The sequence below is a fragment of the Sinocyclocheilus rhinocerous genome, unplaced genomic scaffold (assembly GCF_001515625.1).
Source record: "Sinocyclocheilus rhinocerous isolate Xijiao unplaced genomic scaffold, SAMN03320098_v1.1 scaffold503, whole genome shotgun sequence".
Lineage (NCBI taxonomy): Eukaryota > Metazoa > Chordata > Actinopteri > Cypriniformes > Cyprinidae > Sinocyclocheilus > Sinocyclocheilus rhinocerous.
Window position 1 is genome coordinate 1,282,168 of NW_015643185.1, and position 26,599 is coordinate 1,308,766.

The 26,599-nt window shown below is 37.4% G+C and overlaps 1 protein-coding gene across 1 annotated transcript in view; it reads left to right on the top strand.

The window, feature by feature from the left end:
• LOC107757102 (WD repeat- and FYVE domain-containing protein 4-like) overlaps positions 1–26,599 on the top strand; it is a 42,699-nt gene continuing 16,100 nt past the window's right edge. The window contains 43 exon segments of the mRNA XM_016574479.1: positions 1–148; positions 920–1,165; positions 2,344–2,455; positions 2,811–2,917; positions 3,228–3,380; positions 3,609–3,798; positions 4,323–4,512; positions 5,655–5,815; positions 6,310–6,771; positions 6,869–6,970; positions 7,289–7,479; positions 9,353–9,942; positions 11,189–11,279; positions 11,462–11,676; positions 11,804–11,886; positions 12,022–12,241; positions 12,945–13,021; positions 13,298–13,516; positions 13,606–13,784; positions 14,229–14,460; positions 14,545–14,696; positions 14,789–14,900; positions 15,015–15,205; positions 15,287–15,439; positions 16,265–16,338; positions 16,498–16,659; positions 16,835–16,926; positions 17,051–17,141; positions 17,264–17,466; positions 17,554–17,720; positions 17,868–17,990; positions 18,330–18,491; positions 18,608–18,787; positions 19,363–19,489; positions 19,642–19,793; positions 19,877–20,115; positions 20,933–21,054; positions 21,168–21,359; positions 21,586–21,698; positions 24,407–24,484; positions 24,608–24,799; positions 25,111–25,195; positions 25,293–25,465. Of these exon segments, the coding sequence (XP_016429965.1) occupies positions 128–148; positions 920–1,165; positions 2,344–2,455; positions 2,811–2,917; positions 3,228–3,380; positions 3,609–3,798; positions 4,323–4,512; positions 5,655–5,815; positions 6,310–6,771; positions 6,869–6,970; positions 7,289–7,479; positions 9,353–9,942; positions 11,189–11,279; positions 11,462–11,676; positions 11,804–11,886; positions 12,022–12,241; positions 12,945–13,021; positions 13,298–13,516; positions 13,606–13,784; positions 14,229–14,460; positions 14,545–14,696; positions 14,789–14,900; positions 15,015–15,205; positions 15,287–15,439; positions 16,265–16,338; positions 16,498–16,659; positions 16,835–16,926; positions 17,051–17,141; positions 17,264–17,466; positions 17,554–17,720; positions 17,868–17,990; positions 18,330–18,491; positions 18,608–18,787; positions 19,363–19,489; positions 19,642–19,793; positions 19,877–20,115; positions 20,933–21,054; positions 21,168–21,359; positions 21,586–21,698; positions 24,407–24,484; positions 24,608–24,799; positions 25,111–25,195; positions 25,293–25,465 (7,176 nt within the window). The 5' untranslated portion in view covers positions 1–127.

Below are 26,599 nucleotides of genomic sequence, written 5' to 3' on the forward strand. Positions count from 1 at the left end.
TTCAGGCAACAAGAGTAGGAGGCATGTCTCAGCCGGCCACTCACCGATTGCTGTGACATGGGAAGCCAGAGGAAAACCTTCTGTCCAGCCATACATCTACGTACACAAGCCTTAGCAAAGACTTGAGATGCCACCCACCAAACAACAGGTATGTGTGGGGTTACAGACGGACTAAACTGGAGTTTTGCCTAGGGTTCATATTAGTTTGAAAGGCTAATTCACATATCTCATAACATACTAATTTTGGCAGCTGTTGTTGTGAGGTTGCCTGCTGTCATAATTCAATTGTTTTTCTCATTTACGTGCACTCAAAGCATTTCTGTTGCTTAGAGACTCAACTTCTAGGAGGACAACAAAATAAAGATAAAATAAACAAGGAAGCTTGACTGATTTTAATCGGGTGCTTTATAAGCATGATTTGTTTGCCCTCAAACTAATTTGTTTGTATCAGGTTTAAACATTTCAGCAAGAGACAAGCCAACTATTGTAGAGCATTAAGAATATTTTACGCAGTGAATAAAATAATGAGATGACATTCATGTGCTGTATTTAGATATTGAGTGAATAAACCGGTGGGAATGTGCAGTGCAGACATGTCATTTCTTCAGGAATGTGAATTGTCCACCCTGTAGCAAAACAAGCTCACTTCTTTACATCACAAGATCCCATTAACATGTGAACAGCTGATTGTAAGATGTGATTGTCTTTTGGTAACAGAAAGAAGGCAGTTGCCGATTTGCCTTTTAATGAAAATATATTGTTCATTAAACATTAAACACTTCAGTTTCAGTGTTTATACTGTACATTCCTTTGTGGCAACTTCCTATAATAATGTTTTTTTTTGTTTCAGGTATCAAGTTAAAATTATAAAGCTGTAAAATTATCCCATTGTTATTTTTATTTATTTATTTATTTTAAGGAGCCAGTTGGAGAAATGGACCGAATCAATAAGGAGAACGGGGAACTTAGTGCGTCAGGGGAGAGTTCAGAGAGCATAGAAGTGAAAACTACCCAAATCCAAAGTGAGACAAATGGGGACCTGAAAGCACATGAAGATCCAGTGGTGCTTCTGAAAGATCAACTAACTCAGCTGGGTACTATAAGCCAACAGTCGCCAGAACAAAGAGACCAAGAGCTCAACAGACTTCTGCTTCTGTTCATCCAGGTACAGAAAATCAGTGAGCTGATTATTCAGTTGATCAAACATTATACATGGGCAGTCATTTAAATATGATTAATTGCATACAATATGTTTAGTTTATATACAAATTCATATATTTTACAAACACACACAAACACACTACTAGTCAAATGTTTGGGGCTGGTAAGATTTTTTTTGTTTTTGAAAGCCCAATGCTGCTTTTATTTGATCATATATAATACAGTAAAAACAGTAAAATTGTGAAATATTAAAATGTAAAATAACTGTTTTCAATTGTAATATATTTTAACATGTAATTTATTCCTGTGATGGCAAAACTGAATTACTCTCATGCCATAACTCCAGTGTCACATGTTCCTTCAGAAATCATTCCAATATGCTGATTTTTTGCTCAAAAAACACATTATTATCAAAGTTGAAGAAAAAAAACGTACTGTTTAATATTTGTGTGGAAACTGTGATGCATTTTTTTCAGTATTGAAAAAATGATACAGTATTCTTTGATGAATAGAAAGTTCAAAAGAACAATATTTAATTTAAATAGCGTATTTCAAGCCTTTACTTTTTAATTTATTTAAAAAAAAGTTACTAACCCGAAACATTGAACGGTAGTGTGTATATTTATATATAATTCATCATAAAACACACTTCTGTCAAGGGTGTTTAAACATTTGATTTATAATGTATATTGGTCATATAAAGTCTTGGGATCTAATCTCTTTAAGAACTTAAATTTTACATTGACAAACACTCATGACCTACTCCGATGCAATCACACTCACAGGCTTAGTTCTGTGTGTGCATGTGTGGGGGTTTATACACGTTCATTGACTTACAACTCCTGGATTCTTACTGGGATTTAACCAAACATAGAGTAAGGCACCACATCCACCATCCGCTTGAAAAGTCACACAGAAGTAGGGATTGAAGTTGGGAATGTTGAAATATTCACACAGCTCAGTGAAATGAAACTTGTGTTGTTATGAAAATGTTCATTTTTGGAAGTTCGCTTCTGGTTAGATGTTTTTGTTTCTTCTTTGTGATCAGTGCTGATTATGCTATCCGTTTACTATTATCATGATTGCCTTTGTGAGAAGCATGTCATAAACATCTCAAACCTAATTTATTGTGTTCATGCTTAAATATTAGCAGACATAATTATTCCACTTGCTCTTTATAAGGTCTCAGAGAGCAGCAGTGTCCTTGATGATCTGGAACTCCAGGGCTTGGCGCTGCAGTTTGGAGAAGCTCTTGTCTGTCATATACAGCAGAGAGTGGCAGAAAAGCCTGCAGGTACCCAAAATATCATTTGCAAAGGTGTAGTTGGCAGTTGCATTAGTGAGGTCACTAAAGGCCAAACAAAAAGCAAACTGAGATGTTCTGTTGGTGTTTGAAGGGAAGCTGCTCACTTCTTTATTTCACAAACATGCGGCAAAATAAGTTGCATGATAGTGTTGACCATCCTTGCTATTGTCTGTGTGATGCATTTGTGTTCATTTCTTTTTATAGTTTCTTAGTTGAAATTATTATACAAAATGGATGTTGGTGTGGAAGGAACTGAAAACCTTACTTATCTGTTGTATGCTGATCTAAGATCAAATGATTTTAATTTTGCTGTCTGTTATTTTTATGGCTTTGTTTAAAATAGAGGAAGCCCGATATGAATTGGAGCAGTTGTTTCAGAGGTCAGAGGTCAGAAGCAACCAAGGATGGCTTCTGCTCAAATCGATATCTCTTTTGTCTAACAGAGACTCTGTAAGTTTTACTATTAAATCTTTAATATATTCATACAATCAGCTCCATAATTACATTGCTAGTGTTTAGGTAATAACTATTATTATAAAAATTATGAATTATTATTATTAAATTATTATTAAATAAATTATTATAAAATAATTATTTTCTTCTAGAAAATTCATTTTTCTTGCTATGGTTTTATTATACAATTCAGTGTTCTAGATGTCCTACAGTAGATCTGTCACTTAAAGCATTCCTCTGTTTGATAGAGGACAATCCTGTCTAGTCATGTTTTGACATGTTTTGACGTTCTTGTTTTCTTTGACAGGAGGTTGGCGTTATGATCAAGACGGGTCTACCGGCTGCGTTAGTCAAGTGTCTGTACCTGTTTGTAGCTTTGCCTCCCCGAAAAGAGAGCTTTGTCTCTCGGAATGATGTCGAAGAGGAAGTCAAATGCTCTTTTCAGGACAACCTTACTCAGGTTTTTTACATTTTTACATGTTTTATTTTATATTGTGAATCAGTTACACCACAAATGCTCAACTTGTTCATCAAAATGGGATAATGCTTCCCCATCAGCACTTCCAGTTTCATAAGCAAAGTTGCAAAAAAATGATTTACTTCTTACAGTGTATGACCATTTAAACAAAGTTTGCATACATATCTAAATCATCTAATGCATTGGTGTTAAACCTTCACCTCTGCTCAGGTGATCTTGCAGCTGTGCAGGCATGTGTGTTTTGTGGAGGTTCTGTTGGAGACCCAGGAGCTTTCAAGCGTGATCATCTCTCTCACACTGCTGTGGGATCAGTGCAGCCCCTCATGGAGACAGCAGGCGTCTCGTGTGCTCAGAGCAGTGTCTGCTGCACAAGCTCACAACACTGTACCTGCACTGCAAGGTCAACAACTACACACACAAGCTCTAGCCCATTCATTGTCCAACTAAATGTATCTTATATCAGAGCATTCTTATCAGAATATTAGTTTATTGTACAAGTATATTGGTGTAGTAAGTCTACTGTAGGTAATATCGAATTTTTTCAACAAAATTATTATATTTTGGGTAAATATAGATAGGCATTGTAAGCACATCATCAGATGATGATGAATTTGATTTGCTTTCACATGATGCTGATTACTTAAAATTACTTGTTGTCGCAAACCTCTGATTACATAATGTTAGTTTTTTTGCTGGAGATCTCCATTAGGTCTAGGCAGGGCAGCAGTTAGAAAATCAAGTCAGAAAGTTTGACCAGGGACATCTGGTCTTGAATCCAGTGACAATAAGAACAAATTTACAGACTAATTTATGGAAACTTAGTTCCTGAATTGTTAGTGATGTTTATTTGTATTGTATAGAATATACTTCAGTTACTTAATACAAGTGTATTTACACTTATTTTTGGTGTTTTGTTTTCTTTAGCTAGTAACTGCATGAAGATCTGCATCCAGAACATGCATAAGATCAGCGAGAACATCCCTGTTCATGTTCTAGCTGAGGTGGCCGTGAGTGTTTTCAGCTTTGTGAAGGACTCTTATCCAGTCAGCCCTGCTCTTTTTGAAGAGTTTGAGAACAACGATGGCTATAGCATCTTTCAGGCCATCTTATTACGGTAAATTCATGAATTTTTGGGGGGGAAATCTTTAATATAATATGGGACTGCCACATATGAAAGGCACACAACTGAAGACTATATGTCTTTGATGCTTTAACAAGTAGGTGGACCACCACCTTCAGAAAATGCATTTGCTTACTTCGTTCTTAGGTACTTTCCATTCCTTTTTGTAACTCTCTTTCTTCCTCTCACTCTCAGCTCCTTCCTCCTGCAAGTTTCTTTTTGAATGCTGCAGAATTCAATAATTAAAGAGCTCGTAATGAGATCAGCAGTAAATTGAGCTCAATCACATTACTGATCATGCCAGCTCCCTCTAACTCACTGTGTGTCTGCGTTTCCTCACAGCAAGGGTCACTGCAGGACAAAACTGCCCTCACTGAACAATGGGTCTCATTCACTAAGCATGCGTACGCACTTATTTGTTCGTAAAACCTGTGTGAAAACATTATTTTGTTCGTGCTTATATCCAACAGAAATTTTCATGTTAAAAACTTCTGCGCACATACTGTTCTGTAAGTAAAAGTGCTTAGTGAATGAGGCCACTGTTATCTGGTTGTCTGTTACTTACATTACCATTAAAAAAATTGATGGTTGTAAGATGTTTTTGAAAGAAATCTCTTATGCTCACAAAGGTTGCATTTATTTGATCAAAAATTTAAAAAAATACAGTAAAACAGTAATATTGTGAAATATTATTACCATTTAAAATAGATGTTCTTTTTAAGTATATTATTTAAAAAATATTTTATTTCTGTGATGGCAAAGCTGAATTTTCAGCAGCCATTACTCCAGGCTTCAGTGTCACTTGATCCTTCAGAAATCATTCTAATATTCTGATGTGGTGCATTTCTAATTAATGTTGAAAACAATTTTTCTGCTTAATAATTTTGTGGAAACCATGATGCATTTTAAAAGGATTTTTATAGAGAGTTCAGAAGAACAATATTTATTTTCTAAATAATTTTTGTAACATTGTAAATCTATTGTCAAATCTACTGTCACTTTTGATCAATTTAATGTCCAAAAGTATTCATTTCTTTCAGAAAAATTGTACCGACCCTAAACATTTGAACAGTAATGTTCATTCATACTGTGTTTACTGTGAAAGACATATTGACATATTTTTGCCCCTTTTGTAGCTGTGAGGAGCAAGTGACAGAGGAGCACTTCCTAGCCGTTCAAGACCTTCTAGGCCTCATTGCGTCATTCACGCTTTTTGGCAAGGCTGAGCTGAAGGTTGCCATATGTGTGAACAACCCCCAACCGCCAGGCTTCACGTTTGACCCCACCCTGACTAACGGTAAGCTGCCATGACAGACAGTGAGAGCCACTCTGCATCTCTGCTCCGCCACCTCAGGGTAACGCCACAGAAAAGGCAATTATGTCCAGGATGATGAAGTGTAGCTCTCCTCACTAACCTGGTTAAACCACCCTGCATCCATTCTCCTCATCCGTAAAGCAATTCTCCATTCATCACCACCAGAGCACCTCACTCCTGAGAGAGAGGAAAAACAGCGCCTTTTTTAACCTCTATTTCATCTGGCTTTGATGTGATTTTAATTATGGGTGAAATTCAGTCAAGCCAATCAGTCTTTTTCATATGTTGATGCATTTGAATGTTGATATAGTTCTCATTTGCATGAGCTCTTAGTTGTATATAATGTCATCAATAATGCTTCTGTCTCACGGTATACTTCTAGGAATGGCGTTACACATTGTCACTGAATATAAGCTCAACTAGTTGCTTCGTTTCTTCCTCTCTTTCTATGTGCCTGAATGTCTTTATATCTTCAGGTTCGCCAGTGAAGAACCTCACAGCCTTCAAGATCATTCAGTCCTCCTTCTTGCGCTCAGGCAACACAGTGATCTGCGGCCAAATTCTGCGTACCATCCAGATGATCTGGTCTTGGGAAAAGGCTAACTTCTTCCTGCTGGAGTGGTCTCTGCAGTCTCTGGCTCAGCTGGCTGAGTGTGTGTGGCAGAAATCGGCACCTGTTCACCTCATTTTCTTCGAACTGCTTGAGACCGTCATCTACCAGCTCTCCTACATCCCACACGAGACAATCAGGAAGGTCCAAGCTGTGTTGAAGCAGGGTTGTTCGGAGGCCTTCAGTGTCGCAGCTCTGGACTGCTTCTACGGGCTCATCATTCACAGCGGATTGCTGTCTGAAGTCCTGAGTGATGGAGGACTGATGGAACAACTGTTGTTTGAGCTTAAAAGAAGGGCAAAGATAATCAGAAAGGCTGGTGTTGCTGGTGAGTCTTTTGGCTTTCTCTGTACTGTGAATTACAAAAACAAGACAATTTGAATTGCAGATGTCTGATCCTGATCTGAGATCTTATTTATTGACAGTAAATGAAGTTGAGGAGAAGGCTGACAACTATGAGAGGAAGTTGACCTCCAGCATTTTGAATGTGGTTGCCGCCCTGACCTTGCAGTCAGTCAGAAACACTGGTTAGTTGAAGTAATTTTCTTTATAACAAGTATTGAACACTGTTAAAAATAGAATCAAATTTCATGTTTAATTTAACGTGTTACTTGCTGTTTCTTTGTGAAATTTACTGTGAAAATTGTTTCTACACCAATTTTTTTAAGTGTATGCAGGAGATAATTAAAATAAAATAGAGGTTAAAAACAATTACAATTGTTAAAAATTGATAATAAATCCATTTATAATAAATAAATAAAAAAATCTGACAAATTTGAGGTAAGGAGTTTGAAACCATAGTACATCCAAAGTCATTATATCTAATCAGTCTCTTTGCTTAATAGTATTCATCAGGGACTTAGGAATGATTCCCTATGTGAAGATCTTTCTGGATGTTGAGCAGTTCCGCAGTCCAGCTCTGTGCATCCTGGAGCAGCTGTCGGAGGTCAATCCAGAGGAATACATGAGCACTGCCATCGGAGCCCTCTGCTCCTCCACTGAGAGTGAGATCAGACTCAAACAGGATCTCTTACAGGTATTTACTCCATTGCTGCTTTTTATTTTTGGCTAACCCACATTCTTAGTCCCATATGCCTGCTGAAAAGGTGATTTTCCATATTTATGTCTGACTTTCTGTTTTTTACTGATTTCTTACGCATGTAAACATGTTGAAATACAAGTCACAGTTTATTCCAAAGCATGATTAGATTATAAATGAGAGGACTCCTACTAAAACTAAACTGAGCTCAGGTATCATGTACCTGTCTGTAAATTCAGCCTCCATTCCTAATTCTAACAAATTCTAACATGTTTAAAGCATAATGAGCCGTGGAATTTATTATATCAGCTTTTGGGAGCCTTATTCCATTATAGCCAAATTCAGATTGATTTGCTAATATACTGTTAGCTGTTAACTCAAGCTTCATTTGATTAAGCTTGCAGCCTTGTGGTGTGACGCACACAAAATTATGAGCAATATCAGATCAGAGAATGTGAGAGAAATCCAATTATGCATAACTATGTTATTCAGTTACTGTACATGTCCATTTTTTAGATTCAAGCGCAGGAATACTAACCTGCAGACCATTAAAGTGTAACTGGGTTAAGGCTGCTGACAATTGGATTCACCCCTACCACTCTGTGAAATGTGTCAAAGCCATTCTGATTACTTCTATTGGTCCTAATTAGGTTTGGGCTTCATTTTATGACACATTAGCTCTTTGATGTATTAGCATGGTAGATTGAACAAGGGTTAATCCATTTTGTTCTAGGCTCTTCAAAACAGGAGACCCCTCCTGTTTCCCTTTTCATAGTGATGCTTTATATCTGAACAGATATTCTGAACATATCCTGGGGCCCGTTCTTCGTACGTCGCTTATTACATCCCAGATGAAAAGTCACACCCAAGATGATATCATCGTGCTAATCAGGATCTGGCTAATTCGGTTCTTTGAACGCACCTGTTGTTGATGATTAGTATGGCTGGATTGAGTTATCTGAGATAATTGCGCGTTCATGGGTTGGTTTAAAAGGGGCTATGTATCGATACTCGAAACCAAATGATTATTATTTTAAATGATTGTCCCTGGATTAGTAGGGTACTCTTGTAATAAAGTAGCGTTGGTAACGGACAGATTTTAAGTATCAATTCTGCTTAAAAAGATGCCATCTAATCCGGTTTACATGAAATAAGCCTGCTCCCGAGCAGGTTTAAGCTTACGGACCTGTTGCTATGATAGCAACTCCGGGATGAGCTTCGAAGAACCAAACTATCCAAGATCATGCCAAATCATCAACAATCAAATCCAGCTAAACTGAGTAAGCGACGTACGAAGAACGGGCCCCTGGGTAGGCATAGTAAAACCTAGTAATAATAATAATAATATTGTTGATTAAAAAGCATTAACATCTGAAGTACACTACTGTTGAAAAGCTTGAGGTCAATAATGCAATTAAAGTAACACTAAAGACATTTATAATGTTACAAAAGATTCCTATTTCAATTAAATGCTTCAATCAAATATTTTATATTCATCAAAGAATCCTAAAAATAGTATCATGGTTTTAACAAAAATATTGAGCAGCACAACTTTTTTCAACATTGATAATAAAAAGAAATGTTGCCAAATCAGCATGTTAGAATAATTTCTGAAGGATCATGTGACACTTAAGACTGGAGTAATGGCTGCTGAAAATCCAGCTTTGCCATCACAAGAATAAATTACATTTTATTTTACATTTAAAATAGTAAATAGTTATTTAAATTGTAATAATATTTCAAATGTTACTGTTTTTTTTAATTAAATAAATGTAGCCTTGGTGAGCATAAGAGACTTAAAAAAAAAAAAAACATGTATCAACCCCATTAGTGTACTTGTAATAATCCCGTGTGCTTTGCCTTTTCACAGTCTATTATGAAAGTTCTTGAAAACCCAAACAGTTGGAACGCCTTCCGCACTTCTGGAGGCTTTACTGGCCTGATCTCCATAGTTGTGGACATGGAAGGATCTCTGCTGGAAGCCCCAATGGGACCTTGGGCCACACTGAGCCGCCAGAGCCTTGTTGAGCTGCTGCTTCTCACCCTACACACCCTTGCCCTTGTTGTGCACGTGCACCCCGTCAATGGCCACTTTTTCCACACGACCGGAGTCTGCGAGAAGCTGGGTGATGCTCTGATGCAGCTGGGCTGTTTCCAGAGAGGGGTCCCTGTGGAAACAGACAAAGAAAGCTCAGACTGCAGGACTTTCCAAGAGTTTGTGGAGGCAGTGGAGAGGCCAGAACCTCAGTTGCCACCACCTTTAGGAGACTGTGTTAAGCTGCTGGGATTCCTGGAGCAGTTTGCTACCAGTGTGAGCTTGGTTGCAGATCCATGCGCAGGATTGCATGATAATAATGATACTGGTGAGATTCAGAGGACAGGAGAGCCATCTAATGACGATGAGGCGTTGAACCACACTAGGGCTGCAAGTGTCTCATATGTATCAACAGATTCTGGGAGGTAGTTACCCTCAATCAAATGTATATATTTATAGATATAAGATTGCTTTTATTATATTATATTATATTTTATTTTTTATTTTTTGTCTGGACAATCACATATAAATCACTCCATAAAAGATGTACAGCATGATAGTTATTTGATATAGATTTGCTGTTGTCTATTATTTTCTGTCTGTCTATCATTGTTAAACATTGCTTATTCATTACTTATTCAGGGCTTACTGTGACCTCACCATTCTCAAGAATAAATTACATTTTATTTTACATTTAAAATAGTAAATAGTTATTTTAAATTGTAATAATATTTCAAATGTTACTGTTTTTTTTAATTAAATAAATGTAGCCTTGGTGAGCATAAGAGACTTAAAAAAAAAAAAAACATGTATCAACCCCATTAGTGTACTTGTAATAATCCCGTGTGCTTTGCCTTTTCACAGTCTATTATGAAAGTTCTTGAAAACCCAAACAGTTGGAACGCCTTCCGCACTTCTGGAGGCTTTACTGGCCTGATCTCCATAGTTGTGGACATGGAAGGATCTCTGCTGGAAGCCCCAATGGGACCTTGGGCCACACTGAGCCGCCAGAGCCTTGTTGAGCTGCTGCTTCTCACCCTACACACCCTTGCCCTTGTTGTGCACGTGCACCCCGTCAATGGCCACTTTTTCCACACGACCGGAGTCTGCGAGAAGCTGGGTGATGCTCTGATGCAGCTGGGCTGTTTCCAGAGAGGGGTCCCTGTGGAAACAGACAAAGAAAGCTCAGACTGCAGGACTTTCCAAGAGTTTGTGGAGGCAGTGGAGAGGCCAGAACCTCAGTTGCCACCACCTTTAGGAGACTGTGTTAAGCTGCTGGGATTCCTGGAGCAGTTTGCTACCAGTGTGAGCTTGGTTGCAGATCCATGCGCAGGATTGCATGATAATAATGATACTGGTGAGATTCAGAGGACAGGAGAGCCATCTAATGACGATGAGGCGTTGAACCACACTAGGGCTGCAAGTGTCTCATATGTATCAACAGATTCTGGGAGGTAGTTACCCTCAATCAAATGTATATATTTATAGATATAAGATTGCTTTTATTATATTATATTATATTTTATTTTTTATTTTTTGTCTGGACAATCACATATAAATCACTCCATAAAAGATGTACAGCATGATAGTTATTTGATATAGATTTGCTGTTGTCTATTATTTTCTGTCTGTCTATCATTGTTAAACATTGCTTATTCATTACTTATTCAGGGCTTACTGTGACCTCACCATTCTTCATCCTGGAGCTGTTAAGCTGATCATGACTCTTCTGCCTAGTATTTACTGTCCCAGTGACCCTTGTGTATGTACAACCACAATCATGTTCATATCTTCTACATAATTTGTATTTGGCGTAATGAATAAGAGGCAATAATGGCCTTAGAATAAATGACCCCAAACTTTTGAAAAGTAGTGTATGCAAAGCTAAATATGTGTTTGTTTTTGAGCATATAGTACAATAATTGCAGACATTCTCTTCTTTAGTTGTCTGAAGAGCTGCAGTTGGCTGTGGCTCATCATGTGCAGACTCTGGTGAAGTCAGAAAGAAACAGGCAGATCATGTGTGAGTTTGGTCTGGCGTCCACACTGCTGACTCACTGCAAACATATCCTCATTGACAATTCCCATTCACTACACCTGCCCATAGTACGGATCCTTGAGAAACTCGCATCTCAATCCATGGATCACAAGTGCCTCAGGTCAGCGTAAGCAGATGCAGTTGACATGCTCATGCATTCCTCATGACAAATGTTAAATATATGATATGAAATGATAGATGAAGTTTACATGTTTTGTATGCTATTACAATAGTGTGCTTTATCTTAGGCAGTTCCTGTGTCTTGGGGATCCTCTGATGTGTAGTGGAGAAAATCGGCTTTCTGTCTCCTGTGAAGTGGCCAACATCACAAGTACAGTTCTTCCTAGTCCTCACAGACTTCCTTTTTGGATTACTTCCTGTTTCATGAAAACATTTGATCGTATTTTTACATCTATTGATTGAAGAGGCTGTTTAGATTTTCATAATTATCTTTTATCTATTGCAGACCAGACAAAAGACTCTGTAGAGGATAACAGAAAATCCTTAAAAAAGGCAATGAAAAGAAGCTTCAGTCTACTCAAAACATCTTCAGACAGTGGGACTGTAGTTCCTCTTCATAGAATCATAAGTCTTGTCTCCATCACAACGCCACGGAGCTTTCAGCCACACAAAGTCTCCATTTCCCCTTCCTTTGTGGAGTTTGACATGACAGACAGTGGCTATGGGTAAGTGTTTGCAGATATCCTCACAAATTAATCGGTTTATAGACAACAATACAGATTTGTGTCCTTTAAGGCTGTGGTTGTCAACCAGGGGCCAGGGCCCACTGGGACCTGCAAATTTGACATCACAGTGACCGCAAAGGATGACTTCAGATTATTTACATAAAAACAATTGATATTAAATTTATTTTTATTATATTTAATATTCCAATACATTGAATTATACATATACTTTACATCAAGAAGTTAACTGAAATCATATTTTTAATTTCCCCCCTCAATAACTATTGGTTTTATTTAACATACTCTTCTTGAAACTTCTGGGATCACAAAATGATTGTGGTTAATTTATACTGTATACATATGAATTTATACTGTACAACCACAGCCTTAAGGACACTCCAAGTTTCTGTTAATAGGAATTTTCTTTGAATATTATGTTGGACAATGGGGTGCTTTGAATCAAAAAGTTGAGAACCACTGTTTTAGGGACTTTTTATAAAAATAAAATTATTTCACATAGTGATGAATTAAACTGAAAAAAGAAAAGTTAAAAGGCACAAGTTTTGGACCAGAGGTTAAATTTACCACATCATTGCCAAACGTAAAATGTCACCGGAAGTAATGTTATGGATATATTAATTAAGCTTTGTAATTAAGCCTTGATTATTCTGTTAAATGGCAGATAACCATTTTGTCTCCACAGATGTCTGTTTCTGCCATCCCTTGCCACAGTAAAAGGTGTCAGTGCAGACTTTATCTCCACAGGAGGCTTGGGCACTGGTAAGAAAATCTATAGAATTACATTGCTGCATAAAAATAACTGGAGATTCAAATAGAAACCCCATCTAAAACATGAGCCATAAGTACATCTCAATTATTTTGGTATGAAAAATAAATATTCTAATAACTTCATAAAAGATTGGTTCTAAACTGATTTATCTGCTTCAGAAAAGTCCCTTTTACCCACGTACCCATTTACACTTTTATAAGATATATAAAAGTGGAATGCAGGTCCTTTTCTTCTTATATAGCCTATCCTCTTGTTTATCACTACAGACTGCAGAGGCTTCCCTCCTTCAGCTGGCCTGTCTTTCTCCTGCTGGTTTATGATTTGTAGGTTCAGCTCAGCCTGCGAATCCCACCCTGTGCGTCTGCTCACGATAGTGCGCCACATGTCTCGTGCTGAGCAGCAGTTCAGCTGCCTGTCTGTCAGTATCTCTGCCACCGACGGCTGCTTGGCGATCTCCACTGAGGAGGAACCTTATCAGTTCTTAGGTGAAAAGTTTCACTTGAGGTTACTTTTTATTTACACTTTTGTACAAGTTTAGGCATGTGTTATTTACAGTACTTATTTTATTCTACAGACATGATGGAGCCAGACGAGCAGATTCCCAGCACGCTACCATCCTCAGTGCGGTTTAAATGTTCCAAACAGCTGATACCAGGCCAATGGCACCATCTTTGTCTGGTTATGGCCAAAGGAATCAAGAAGAGCTGTTTAGTCACTGTTTATCTGAATGCAACAGCAATTGGAATAGCAAAGGTTGGTACAGGGAGTTAAGGATAGTTTACCCAAAAATGAAAATTCTTTCATCATTTACTCATCCTCCTTTCATGTTGTATCTGACTTTGTATCTTCTGTGGAAATCAAAAGATGAATTTTTCAAAAATATTCTGACTGTTCTTTTACAAATAATGAAAGTTTGACTTAAGTGACTTTGCGAGAATATTTGATGTTTTGTTGTATAGTATGAAGGATTTTTCCAAAAAGACGAAAGTCAAATGTATTTGGAGTCGGTACGATTTTTTGATGTTTTTGAAAGTCTCTTATGCTAAAAACAGTATTGTAAAATATTATTACAAAAATATTTTTAATTATTTAAAATAATTGTTTTCTATATCATTATATTTTAAAATGTAATTTATTCCTGTGAAGACCTTTTTTGTCATTAACTGACAAAATATCTCTCTATTGCTTTCTTTGCAGATTAAATACATTCAGCCGTTTCCCGGTCAGTCCATCTCAATGGATCCCTCTGCAGTCATTGACGTGTGTGGGATTATTGGCACTCCATCTCTATGGAAACAGCATGCGGCTCTGGTCTGGCGGGTCGGTCCTACATACTTGTTCGAAGAAGTTTTGAGTTCTAATCAAGTGGAGACTATTTATGGGCAAGGCACCAAATATATCGGCAACTACCTTGCTCTCAGTGCCCAAGGTGAGAAAGATTGCTTCTCTCTGTCCAAAAATAGTTCTGAATTTAATGGAAATCTGTATTCACACAAGTACATGTGTTAATTAGGAGGTGAGACAGATGGTGCAATGTCCCAAATCAGGATGGTCTCCCCGGAGAGGATTTCCTTTGCCATAAACATGGCGGTATCCACCATCACTACAGTAGTAGATATTAGAGACCAGTACAACGAGGTAGACTGTCGCCTTATAGCCAAAGAGGTGCTTTTATTTTGCTTTTTTTATCCATGCATTGAATTATTTTGATTGTTAAATCATGAGTTACAGGTATTCATCCATTATTTTGATCACAGATGGGGATTACGTCACGTGATAATTGTACTCCTGTCTTCCTGGCTCATAACATCAGTCAGCACCTCAGTGGAACTGCTCGGACAATTGGGGCAGCCCTTGTTGGTTGTTTTGGTAAAAAGTCCACTAGCTACTTCTCTAAAGTGCTTACTGTGTGACAAGACTGCAGCATTTTTGTTTTTGTAGTGAACTTTTAATTTGAGGCTGATTTTACTCTTTGTTTTCCAGGTGTAAGGATGTTCAAGTCATACAGTGCCGCAAGTAGCTTCCAGTATATTGGTGGACCTGCTGCCATTCTGAGTTTGGTGGCAATGGCCTCAGATGACAGCTCCTTGTATGCTGCTATCAAAGTTCTGCTCTCTGTTTTAGAGACAAATCCTGTGATGGATCAGGAGATGAAACGGACCAATGGCTATAAGGTAGTGCTGTTAAATAAAGTAAGTTACTACTTGAAGTATAATGATTCCAAGCTGCAGATTTGATTTGTTCTGTTTTTTCAGCTCTTGTCCTTCTTGCTGAAGATGAAGTCTAAGCTGATCAGCAGCAGGATTTTCCAGCTCATTATGGCCATAGTGGGCACAATGGAGCTGGGCATTTTCACTGTTCGCATTCCAAACATCACTGCCTTCCAGGACATCCTCTGTGACTTTGAGGTAAGTTTTAAATTTGGTATGGAATGTTTCTTCATAGGTACATTATTTTCTGCTCCAGTGAGTTAAATGGCATTCTGAATGGCTTTAACTCAATATTAATAGAGCTGTTCAGTCATGAAGTCAATTTGTAGACTAACCCAGAAGGCTAACTTGCTGGCTGTCACTACAAAGCAAATCTGGTCATGGCTTCAAATACTTTGAGTGTTGTGAAGGTCTAATAAGATGGCACATAGAAATTCACTTTTAAGAGCTTCAGGACTACTGCATGGACAGGTTTATTTTATGTTCTGTTTCTAGTTTTCCTTTTAGTTATTGAACATGTGGGGTAGCGTGTATAAAAATAGTGCTAACTGTACTTTCTGTATGCAAAACAAGGAAGCAAGTGTATGTGCTTGATTAATGATGTGCAGTTAAATGAACAGATCTTTTAGTCCTTATGTAGAAAATGTTTTAGCAAGGTACACTACTATTTAAAAGTTTGGGCTCTGTAAGATTTTTTGAAAGAAGTCAAAACTTCTTTTTGAAGTTCAGAATTATTTAATTAACAGACAGTTCAAATTAACAGCATTTATTTGAAATAAATCTTTTGTAACATTATAAATGTCTTCATTGTCAATTTCATGTGTTCTTGCTAAATACAATTATAAAAAAATTGTTTTTTTTTAAATACCTTATTTTACTGCCATCCTAAAAACTCATAGGAAAATCCAGAGGGAACCCATGACTCAAATGCTAATTTTGTTGCTAGTTTTCTATTGTTTCGTAAGACATGAAATTGCAAAAGTATTGTCATTTCTTCAAGTTTCTTTTTTCTTTTTCCTGTAGGTGTGGCAGAGTGCTCCAGAAAATCTTGACATTTGTGTTTTAAATCATTTTGTTGAAATCCTGAAGTCATCGAGGTACGTTGTAGGCTACTGATGTCAGGTTGTTGCGAATTTGTTTAGTTTGCAGCATAAAGAGATGTGAAACACATGGCTCACTTCCTGTTTTTCAACCATGCAACCATGCCAGTGCTGTTTGCTGTGGATACATGTTTATGATTGTGAGTTTATTTCCAGTGGGAGTCAACAGAATGCTGAAGTCATGCACAGACTCAACATGATGAGCAAACTCCTGATCCTGCTGCATGATAACAGTGTGACCCGCAGGAAGGTGTCCGTCATCTGCACCATCATCAGATCCCTCCTCGAGGAACATTTCAACACCACAGACATCAAGAGGCATGTCTGTTAACTTTTATAGGTTAACTTGAACTAACATCATAGGTTAACTAACATAATTTGTTGCATTGTTGATTATCAGACAATTTTGGGAAAATCTCCAACGCTTTAAGACACAGAATTAATAAAAATGTCAACCAGTGTGATTTCTTGACATTCCTGTTTGTTCAAACAGGATTGGACTCTTCTTAGTTCATAGTCTTTTGCCTCCGACTTTGAACGAGAAATGCACTTTCTCTGATTTGGATTTTGATGATCAGTCACAAGGTACAGATTTTTGCAATAAATGTTCACTTTGTTCATGATTTTAGATTTGTGCTCTGCTCCAAAATCTTGAAGGGCAAAAGGAAGCTCACTGCTTACATGCTCTCTAAACTCTTTGTGGCTCTAGGCTGGAGTCAGACTCCTGGGAGATCAGTTTGGATCAGGAACCAGTTGCTCTCTATGCTGTCTACTCTAATCATCTCAAACAATTCAAGCATGTGAGTCAAGATTAGCAATGTAACAACACAAAGTCTTGCACTCTTTGTCCTTGTTTCTATGAACCCACTGACAAATAATTTAATGTAGTGTTCTAAATATGATGATGTTTCTTAAATGACAGTAACCAGGAGGAGGTATTCTTCGCACTGGGATCCGATTGGTTCCTCCTATTCTTACAGGGCCACATCCACACCAGCACAGTGCTGCTGGTGCTCACACTGCTTACTCATTTCCTATCATATCCAAGCATCCTGGCCAAATTCAGAGAGGGTGTGTCACCAGGAACATTAGTGGAGACCATGGAGATGCCCACCAATATCACAGGTAATTCCAGATGAAATTTCAAAAGTACCCTCATTGTGATCGCATGTGATTGCTATGTACAGTACATTTATTTTAGATTTATTTTAGATAATCTGAAGTCTCGCTCATGGTCGTTTGAATGTTTGAGCTGTATCTGCCCGGGGTTTGAAGTCCTGCAGAAGCTTCTTGTCAGCCACATCCACCTGCCTCAAATTTATGGAGCTATCGCTGCACTGCTTATAGGAAAATCTGATTTCCAGGTTCCTGATGGGCAGGTAGAGGTCACATTGCCTAATCGGATATGTCAAAATGTATTGATTTGTAATGTTCAAATGACCAGTTCCCCTCTCTATTTGTATGTCTTTAATGGTTGTGATGAATTTTGAGAAATTTTATACTATGCGTTGTCTTTCGGATGGCAGGTGGATGTTGACATGATGCTTCAGGGTTTGATTGACGGCTGCAGTGATAGATCTGAGGGCGTTCAACTATGTGCAGATGCCGCTTGTGTTCTTTTAGAGTTGATTAAGGTTATCATTACTAAGGTAAGTGTGTGTAAATTGCTAAATTTATTGGCATAACATGATATACTTTTATTTATATTTAAAACATTCAGATTTTATAGCAGCTGGAATTGGGTAGCAGTTAAAGCATCGTGCTCAAAAAACAAAAGGCAATATTGGAATAGACAGACAGTTGCATGTCTGCTGGATGTAATCTTGTACATATTCTTTGAGAGGCAGTTAGCATGATTACAGTCACTTATTGCAAACCGGTTGCATAATCCAGTTACTTAAAGGCATTATCTGTCTCACCATAGTCATTGATGCAAGACCAGTAAAACCAGCTTTACTCAGGTTGTGTATTTGTATTACTCTAAAAAGCCTGTAACAGGAAGTGCAGATGGCTGGGAAGTGCATTACCCGGGTAGTGTGATGCAGTTTCTCTGCCTGGTGAACAGTTTGTTTCCTCAAGATCCTCTCTGGACCTCCCCTGATTTCCTAAGTTCACTGGCCAGTGCTGTTTTCCCCTTTGAAACCCCAGAGGTGAGACTTTTGGGGACTGTACCTTTTTTCTGTGCAATTTAAATATATACCCAAGAGACATTTTATTGTCCCACAGGCAAGCAGTTTACAGAAGTGGTATTCTGCTTCTCATACAGAGCTCTACAGGTGTCCAGGGTATCAAAGAAAGTGGCGAAGTGGTGGGGGAGCCCCTCTTGCTCCGTCCCTCCCACCCAGGCAGGAAGCAGGTGTGTGACTTCATCCGCATCCTCTTGATGGACAGCCTCATTAACATTCCTGTCAAAGATGGTTTTCATCCTTTAATACAACTAGTAGAGGTAAGGGATGTAAAATATTCATATTTAAGAAATCAAACTGCTTTTTCACAATATTATGCATCTTTAATTCATTAGGTATACATTCTATAAACATTATTGCTGTTGTTGTTATTAATAATAATTACTATCATTATTATAACTAAATAATAATACCATAACTTAAATAAATACATTACAATAATAATTTACTTAATATATTTATAAATTATTATGTATTTATTTTTTATTTTAATACTACTAATGATAATAATTTATATTAAATATATATTATATTAGAATAAATAAACACTATACATACTGTTTGTTTTTAAAGTGCGGTTTAATAATAAAAGGTACTGCTATTGCAATGCAGTTATATCTGAACTGTTAAACCAGCATCTGATACTGTGTATAATATTTTTCTTCCATAAGGTGCCACTCTTTGCTCAGTTTTGACGATGAGACTGTGCACGTTACTGCTCACTGGGGGACAGTATCTAGCGGATTATACAGTCAAGCTGGTTGCGCTCTTGTGGACTGTAGTGAAGACCTTTCCCCCCAGTATTATTTTAACATTCTGAATGATTTGTGTTTAGTTTTCCCCAGATGGTGTCTGTCAAGAGCATAGGCAGAGTTTTCAGACTGAACTCCTGGAGTTTGTGATGGACATCATCCACATGACAGGACAGGAAGAGGGCCAGTCTACTCACGTGACCAGAGATGGTAAAATATATCAGACAACATATAAAACTTCTTAAAATTAATTTGTTGAATGTCGGAAATTGATTTTATCTTTTTGGCTGAAATTGTATTGTAAAAATAAGCAGGGTTTAATTTTTTTATACCATTCACATGTCCCACTATATTCTCCCAAGATCCATCCAGGTCCAAGCAGGAAGGAAAAGCTGCTGTTTTGGTTGAGAATGTGGCATTCTTCAGTAAAATGCTAGTGGAAAAACTCTACTATGGAATGTTTGTGGTAGAGCCAGAGAACCTCCTGGTCTTTATGGCTGAACAGATAGCAGTGGTGAGTTTATCTTCTGATTTATCCAATGTTCTGTATTACTGTTACAAACCTGTATTTACACTGCATGTTTGTATTGACATCAGGCACTGGAAAGTGGTCATGGTCATCGGGAAATAACGGTCGGCGTTCTGTATAAAAACTTGAACCGAGCCCTACTTTACTTCCTGTCTCGGCCCAGACAGACTCCAGCTGAGCAGGAACTCGTTGTTCAAACACTTCGCATGTTACAGCAGCACTGGGATGTGATCATGGCAACATACAATGCCAATGTCCACTTCATCATCTGTCTCATGCACTGCCTCGTCCTTATCCGCTCAGGCAGGTGGGTTTCATTGTTAGTGATTGGAAAAACTCTACTATGGAATGTTTGTGGTAGAGCCAGAGAACCTCCTGGTCTTTATGGCTGAACAGATAGCAGTGGTGAGTTTATCTTCTGATTTATCCAATGTTCTGTATTACTGTTACAAACCTGTATTTACACTGCATGTTTGTATTGACATCAGGCACTGGAAAAAGGTCACGTTCATCGGGAAATAACGGTCAGCGTTCTTTACAAAAACTTGAACCGAGCCCTACTTTACTTCCTGTCTCGACCCAGACAGACTCCAGCTGAGCAGGAACTCGTTGTTCAAACACTTCGCATGTTACAGCAGCACTGGGATGTGATCATGGCAACATACAATGCCAATGTCCACTTCATCATCTGTCTCATGCACTGCCTCGTCCTTATCCGCTCAGGCAGGTGGGTTTCATTGTTAGTGATAGTGGGACCTTTCACTAACAGGTTACACTTTGTTGTCTTATTTCTAAGTATTAAAAGTACAAGTCCAACATATCACTGGTTATTGGATGAAAAAAATATTTGCAACCCTAAAATTATTAGTTTTAGACCGATAGCTAGCTAAATAAATAAATAACAGGTGTTAAACGTTAATTAAACTATATGTTTTCCAATATTTTAATAACAGGATTGCAAAATCTCATATAAATATGTTTAATATAAATATGTCTTGTTTAATTAATACAATTTTTTATAATATAATTAGTATACTTGAACGTTTTCCTAAATTCAGGCACCTCCTTTTAATATTCATTTGCTGAATAAGAAAAAAAATATTAAAAAAATTGCTGTCTTCTAGCTTTCTTGAAGGGTTTGGCTGTGAAGTCCAAAAAAAACCCACAAGAAACATCTGGAGGCACATCTTCCTACACAAGAACAACCGGGTGATGTCGCAGACCAATGTCACAGATTCAGCAGAAGGTCTGTTTTTATTCTTTTATATATATTTACTTATTTGTTTCATTTTGTTTTGTTTTGTCTGCCAGGCACACAAGTAAAATTAAAAGCTTTGAATATGGTTGTGATCCTAGTAGTGGAGTCGGAGCTGATGCTGCTTGTGGAAAGCACCTGGAATAGAGTCATGAGGGAGCGGAGACAGGCGCTAGAGGAGGCATATAAAATCGACCTGTCTGCTAAGTCGGGCAGCAAGGAGGGCCAGGTTTCTATGGGTGATGTGAGCCCTCTGTGGGAGGAGACGGCCATGAAAGCTTGGCAGCTCTTTATAGGTCAGTCTCTGCTTGTGTGTCAGCATTTGAGATTATTGTCAGCCATCTTATTTTGTTCCTCTTGCTTTAGTTTCGGTTGTATTTGACTGATATAAGTGGAAATTGGAGTTGGATATTAAAGGGGTCATATGATGCTTTTTTAAAGATCATTATTTTGTGTATTTGGTGTAACAGAACATGTTCACATGCTGTATGTTATTTTCATATTTTAACATATTTCTTTCAGACTCTCAGAAGAAAAAAGCGAATAATGGTCACCAGAAGAGGGCAGGATTTCTCAGCAGTGCGTTGCAATCTGTTCAGAAGAGGTTTGGGAAGGATTCAGTCTGCACTCCTGAGGTAGGACAGTCATGTTTGTATTTAACACACGTTTTCTGTTATATTCCAGTGCCTTGATGCAATGCATGTCCAGAACCACTTTACTGAGTGTACCCTATGAATGATATTATGGACAGACAGGAAGTGATTGGTTTAGTCAGTGAGAATTCCTTCACAGGTGCCCTCACACCATACCAATGTCACCGCAACCGGAAGCCGCCACCTACCCCGTGGCACTGTCTCAATCCTGTCTCTAAATCAATTTGGATTATTACAGCTGAGTACACCTCAGCGGGCAATGTAATTGATATTTGTTCATTTTTTCCATGGGAACACTCACTAGAACATTGCGTTTGCTGGTGAAGGTTAAAGACGCTGTTATTGTTGATTTTTCCTCCCGAAATGCGGCCCACATCATTAGTTCCCACCGCTGAAGACGTCGCCATCTGGAAAAGGATGCACAGAGATATTACTCAGGCACAAGGGCATGAAATTGCTGTTTCTTTGCAACTGCTGCTATCTCTGTCTCCGCCTCAGAAACAGGGGGCGGTAATTATAGGCAGTCCCGAACCGATGAAAACATTCATTTTGTGTTACTCTGTATCATATCAGCTTGTGACAGCCTATCAGCTGTCTTGATGAATTGTCCTCCTCAGAAACGTGCTGCTTGAAATTTGCTGAGAGTTTTGTGGATTTTGAATTTCTCCTGGAAACTAGTCATCATAAACACATCATGTGGTACACACAATAGTCAGATCATACTTTAGTTCTTTTAAGTTTTGATAGAAAGTTAACTAGCTTTTTGAGAAGTCATATTGAAATGGCCCTTGCAATATACACTTTCTTCTAATTTCACTTGATAGTAATGTGAAAAATAATTAGGAATATTAGTTTTACCTATCTCATTTCTCCCTGCATAGGGGAAAATCTAAGTAAAAAGAAAACTAAAGTAAAAATTGGCCTAAAAAATGATTAAAGAAAAAAAAAACGATTTTTCACAGCTTCATTTTCTTTTTAATTTATGATGTTGACCATAGTTATTTGTATTAGTAATTTGTTACTATTACATCATTTCTGTCTGATGGCTGCTAAATCAATTTCAGCATTTTAAAACGTTTATTTAGCACACACAGTTTAATCCAGTTTCCTGTACACCAGAGAACTTACCCTTTCAGCACAGCACAGGGCAAACTTTCCTCTGGATTCATTTCAGATATATGCTATGGACTAATTATATCTTCATAATGGAAAGATAATTAACATAGCTAATGATCAAGTTACGATTATTACACATTCACCAACAGCCTAAAATGAAGCTGACATTATGTTATGTTATCATCAAAGGTAGTCTTTTTCTGTGGAAAGTAATTAAAATTGAAATCAGTGTGATGTTAATTGCAGAGGGGATGCTGTTTAATGTGGCGCGTGTACAAGGCCAATAAGTTTGCTGTTTGGGTAAATGGAGTAATTAATGCTATATATTACTTATGATTCTCTAAATAAAAGAATACAATTAGGCGATGATTCAGTGTTTATCTGTCAACACAGTTCCGTAATTACTCCTGTGAACTCCTTTGTAACACTTCTTAATCCCGCCATCCATTTAGCACACACAAATGCACAATTTTCTTTTTTTTCTCTAGTTTTATAACTTTTTTTTTTTCTAAGTACCCAAATTGCATTTTTCCTTATTTTTTTGTTGGATTTTCTCATTTTGCTATGGCATGCAAAGCAGCGATGGGTATGTAGGTGAAACAAATAGACTTGAGTTAGTAAGAAAAACTACAAAATAAACCTTTTTTTTATTGCAAACCTAATGTTATAATAAAGTTTATAGATGTTTTGAAATGCTGTTTTCCTGTTTACCTGCAGATGTCCTTTTCGCACAGTGCCTATAAAAAGTATTTGCCCCTTAGGAAATTTTCATGTTTTATTATTTTACAACAGATGATTTAATTTGCTGCATTTGACACTAATAACAGGAAAAATAATTTCATGTCAAAATGAAGTTTCTACAAATTGGTCAAAATGTATTGTTCATAACTATTCATCGGCCTCAAGTCAGCATTTAGTAAATGCACCAAAAAAGCCAAATTAAGTCCACTGTGATATAAGCAGTAAAACAACAAAACATAAAATGGTCAAAGATGATTTTTAGAAAACATTTTCATGCAGTTACGCTTTTAACCAATTTTAGATTTATCTTGTGCTTTCATAATTCGTTCTTGTCTCAGTTTGAGCTATACCAGTACTGGATTCAGTACTCTTACGGTTCACGTCCAGTCTCTGAACTGCAGTCTGTGTGGCTGTTGGGCCGGCTCCGAGAGGACACCACTGTGATGATTGGTTTAATGAGCCTTTAAGTAAATCTGGAGATGAGCAGGTCGGTGGTGAAGTACACAGGCTTCCTAAAGGGCTAATGCCTATCAGTCCAATAAATCAGCAGGGCACAGAGCATGGCGCAGGGCCAGCAGCCACCTCACACTGCGCTTATATTATACTTAAAGTTAATTAGAGCACGCTGAGGACTATTGGAGACAGCTTTATTGTATGGTTAAATAGCCACTAGCTTGTTTTTCCCACATGAATGCAATTTACGAAATGTTATTGTAACCGTGTGCAAACCTAATAGCTACAGAGAAACGTTTACATACATATAACTGTCTGCTTGTTCACCTTTGTAATGTACCTTCATGTGTGTGCATGTTGTGTGTGTTTGTTTCCATTAGGGGTTCATCTTAGACATGGAAGCACACTGGCAAACTTGTGAGACCATATTTGACAGCATGTTGAGGAGTCATACACAGGTTTTTATTTTATTTATTTATTTAGTTTTACCATTAACACCTATAATGCTGTGCCCCAGGAATCCAGCAAAAAAATTATTTTTTAATTTTTTTTGTAATGTTTTGCTTTTGTGTTTTGTGTAGATGATGCATAGTGAGAATGATCGTATGGCTATTCAGTGGCTAAGCATAGAGGAAGACTTGCTTAGAGAGCGGGGTCTCTTTGGCCCTGGTCCAGGAGTCTTCCTCAAACGAGGCTGGGTGCAGAACACCGCAGAGGGGCGCAACCGCACACGATCCCGAATTCGCAGAAAGCAGCTACGTCGATCCAAAAAGGTGAACTATTACCACTGTACATAAGAATAATCATTTCTGGCTGAAGAATATTGATAGAATAACATTCTGAGTTTTAAATAAAGTAAAGGTTGTATTTTATTTAGTTTTATTACTGTTTTTATTATTATTATTTCTTTTGAACTATTTTTCTATCACTGTTGAATAATCTTCAAATGCAGGTTTTATTTTTATTATATTAATTTTAATTTATAACAGTAAATAAATATACAAAAAAAGTTTTCATTTTTGTCTTTATCAATTTCAGCTTTGTTCTCTCAAATATTATTTATTTATATATTTATTTTAAATAGATGCCAACACTGACTTCAGGCCTCATTCAGAAGAATTTTGTTGAAGAACGCAAAGGAGCTACAGAAGTTATTGAGGCTGATTCAGGTATCACACGTTTCCTGTCATTTTTATGATCAGTGATCAGTTTTTTATATTGTGTATCTGCACATTTCTTTAAAAGTACATATTTTGTGTGTCCCAGACCCAAGGATCCTGTGCGAGCCAACCCGGGAGGTTGAGGAGGAGCACGGTTTGGACTATCAGCATTTGACCTTTTTCCCTGTCCTTAATGAGGCCACACCTCTGCCCGAGGATTTCTCAGAGCAGTGCATGGATACTCAACTCATACTGAAGGAACTGGAACCCACTGAAGAGGTGAGAGTGATCCATATTCACCTGGAGCCACATTCCTTTAGTACAGAAAACACATTCTCGTGTGGACAGCTGTAGTGTGTGTGTGCTGAGCCTGACAGTGCTCTTCAGCATTAATATGGCCGAGAGTGGCTGACAGAAGTATTAATAAGGAACAGTAGGGGGTGATGTCTGCTGTCTTGTATTCATTCAGTAGGTGGTGTGTCCTGCTGTGCTGCGTGTCAGCCGAATTGCCCTATCCATACTTATTAATACAGAAATGCACACACTTAACGCGGCCTACGCCTCAGTTCCAGGGGCAATGTGATAACTGTAATTTACAGCCACCATGTCTTCAGAGGCTTAGCTTTTTATTATTGCTCAAACAGGAAATAACTTCAAAGATGCAGTATTACGTGTTGTTAATTATTGCTTTTGTATAGAGTTGAGGTGTGCTAGTTAGTGCACATGCTGTGGCACATTTAGCTGTGGTGCACATGTGGGAAATGTGAGTTCGAATATAATTTCCCAATCCTCCTCCTACCCAGAATTTCTTGTACTACCTCAAATATTCCAATCAATAAAGGTACCAAAAGGCCAAATTTAAAATAGAAAATTACTATTTATTATTATTATTATTATTAGCAACAACAATAATAATAATAACAAAAGCAAAATAATAATAATAATAATGTAATTATTATTATTAGGACTTTATTGTTATGATTTTATTATTATTACTTTATCATTATGATTTTATTATTATTACTTTATCATTATAATCTTTGCCTTTATTTTGATGACTTTAATGTTATGACTTTATTATTATTACTTTATTATTATTATTATTTTGCCTTTATGATGATGATGATTATTATTATGCCTTTATTGTTATGACTTTATCATTATTATTATTATTATTATTATTACATAGATCCCTCAGTGCTTACCAATCGCAAAATCTCTGTGTGGTTGGGCAGTTGAAGGGCTGAAAAAAAGTACATTTGTTTATAAATATCCACATTTTAAACCCTTTTTTTCTTTAGAGTACCATTTCTATGAAGAAATGCATTTAAATATTTGCTCGGTTTATATCTAAATCTATGTTGTTATGATGATGACTTCTGAAACTGGTTTCCTTCAAAAAAAAAAAAAAAA